At 37.0% G+C, this 2,068-nt stretch overlaps 1 protein-coding gene across 1 annotated transcript in view; it reads right to left on the bottom strand.

Annotated features, from left to right (window-relative positions):
* The window catches only part of LOC103800609 (histone acetyltransferase KAT2B), a gene marked incomplete at its 5' end in the record, with an annotated part of 30,113 nt that extends 28,051 nt beyond the window's left edge, over positions 1 to 2,062 (bottom strand). The window contains one exon of the mRNA XM_009072990.1: positions 2,035 to 2,062. Within this exon, the coding sequence (XP_009071238.1) occupies positions 2,035 to 2,062 (28 nt within the window). The remainder of the gene's footprint in view (positions 1 to 2,034) is intronic.
* Positions 2,063 to 2,068: the final 6 nt, after the last annotated feature.

Genomic DNA, 2,068 nt, shown 5'->3' with positions numbered 1-2,068 from the left:
CGCACTAATTTAGAGGAGATGAATAGGAAAATTATCTTGGAAAACACCACTGAAAGAAATATTCTTGCTAGGATGAGGAAGCATGCAACAACTCATTTCAGTTACTGTAAATGAAACATCTTCCTCATTAGCTGCAGTCAGAAGAATAAGAAACTTTACCTTTTCTAGAGCAGTAAATAAAAATACAGTTTCTTCCATAAAGTACTTTTACTGAGTTTACAGTACTGATTTTCCCTGGTTCCCTAGCTAAAGACTGATTCAATATTTTTAATAGACCAAAACCAGCCTCAGCCTTTAGAAGAGCTGAGTTTTAATACAATATACACAGCATCCAGAAATTCTTCTGAAGAACAGAGAACTAACAGGCACATCTCGCAAGTTTGGCAAAAAATAAAAACAGCAAAAAAAAAAGCTTTCTTCAAAGGGGCAAAAAATAAAAACAGCAAAAAAAAAAAAAGCTTTCTTCAAAGGCCAGGAATGAAAGGGGTGGGTAACATAAGCTGCCCTAACTGCATAAACAGAAGCAGCACAGAGAAGCTGCATGATGAAAACTTGAAATTATTTTGGCTAAAGTGACTGAATTTTCTGTGATACTAAGCATTTGTTAATCTTCTCCTGCAAGCAATGCAGAGATTTGAAATATCAGGAAAGGAAAGAACTCTGCTGAATAGCCTAGAAATAAATCACATGTAATAATAGCATAAAAAGAATAGAGCAGAAATAGAAATAAATCCCAAGTGGAAAAAAACCCCAACCAAGTATTCCATACAAAGTACAATATTATTTTCAAAAGTAAAAAAAATAAATGCTCTACTGTGAAGGTTTTAAATTTCCTTTTTCTTATTTCCCTGTCCTGTTTTGGACATAAAAAATTAAATAGCAACTGCTCCTTTTCAGTTAGTTCTGAATTTTATTTTAGCTCAATTTTTATTCCATTTTCACTGAGAATGGTGTGGATCTGTTGGAGAAAATCTAGAGGAGGGTAACAGAGATGATCAGAGGGCTGGAGCACCTCTGCTATGAAGACAGACAGAGTTGTGGTTGTTCAGCCTGGAAAAGAAAAGGCTCCAGAGAGACCTTAGAGCAGCCTTTCAGTACTTAAAAGAGGTTTAGATGAGATACAAGAAAGCAGCTTTTTTTTTACAATGAGGGTGGCAGAACACTGGAACAAGTTGCCCAGAGAGATGGTGGATGCCACATCTCTGGAAACATTCAAGGTCAGGTTGGACAGGGCTCTGAGCAACCTGATCTGACAGAGGGTGTTCCTGCTTATTGCGTGGGGGTTGGACTAGATGACCTTTAAAAGGTCCCTTCCAACTGAAACTATTCTATGATTCTAATATGCATAGAAAAAGTAATCAGGTTTTATACTGGATAAGTATAAACTCTTAAAATAATAAGACAGTGACTCACCACTATTTTTAAGGCTATGTAGGTAACAAATTGTTATTTATTCTAAGCCTGAAAAAAATCCCCCAAACCACAACAGTATTTCATAGTGGATTTTGAGCAGTTGCTTCCAAGATACGCAAGCTGTCTGCATAATAACTTAGACAATGCTAAGATGTACAAACCCAGTGTTATTTTCTGTGGCACACAAAAGGCACAGTTCTTTTCATAGGTAGGAGTACCTACTTTAGCAACGTTCAAGAATATTTTATAATTTATTCTAAAGTAAGGCAACATAATACAGCCTACAGGAGAGAGTCATTCATGTTGTAACTAAGGCAGCTGACAGATGAAATCATGTTGAGTTAATGCATACGTTACACAAAGGATTAAAATCGTTATGGGTAGCTTAATGATGCTTTTGGATTTGAACAACTTCGAATATCTGTGTTGTCAGAATTTCTTCAAAACTAATTTTAAGATACTTCCCTATTAAACATATTTTAATCTAAGATATCGATAATTTACGTCTAATTGCAACCCCCATTTCTAGGCCTTGGCATGGCATCTTGACTTTCACCTTGCAGAGTTTGTGGAGATTTTGGGGAACGGATGCATGGACTGCAGGAGCAAGGGGAAGCTTACCCAGCGCGTGGCTGCAGCTGCGGCAGGGCTCGGC

The sequence above is a fragment of the Acanthisitta chloris genome, unplaced genomic scaffold, assembly GCF_000695815.1.
Source record: "Acanthisitta chloris isolate BGI_N310 unplaced genomic scaffold, ASM69581v1 scaffold7094, whole genome shotgun sequence".
Taxonomy (NCBI): domain Eukaryota; kingdom Metazoa; phylum Chordata; class Aves; order Passeriformes; family Acanthisittidae; genus Acanthisitta; species Acanthisitta chloris.
Note: the sequence above shows the minus strand (reverse complement) of the source record. Positions and strands in the feature narration are given on the sequence as shown.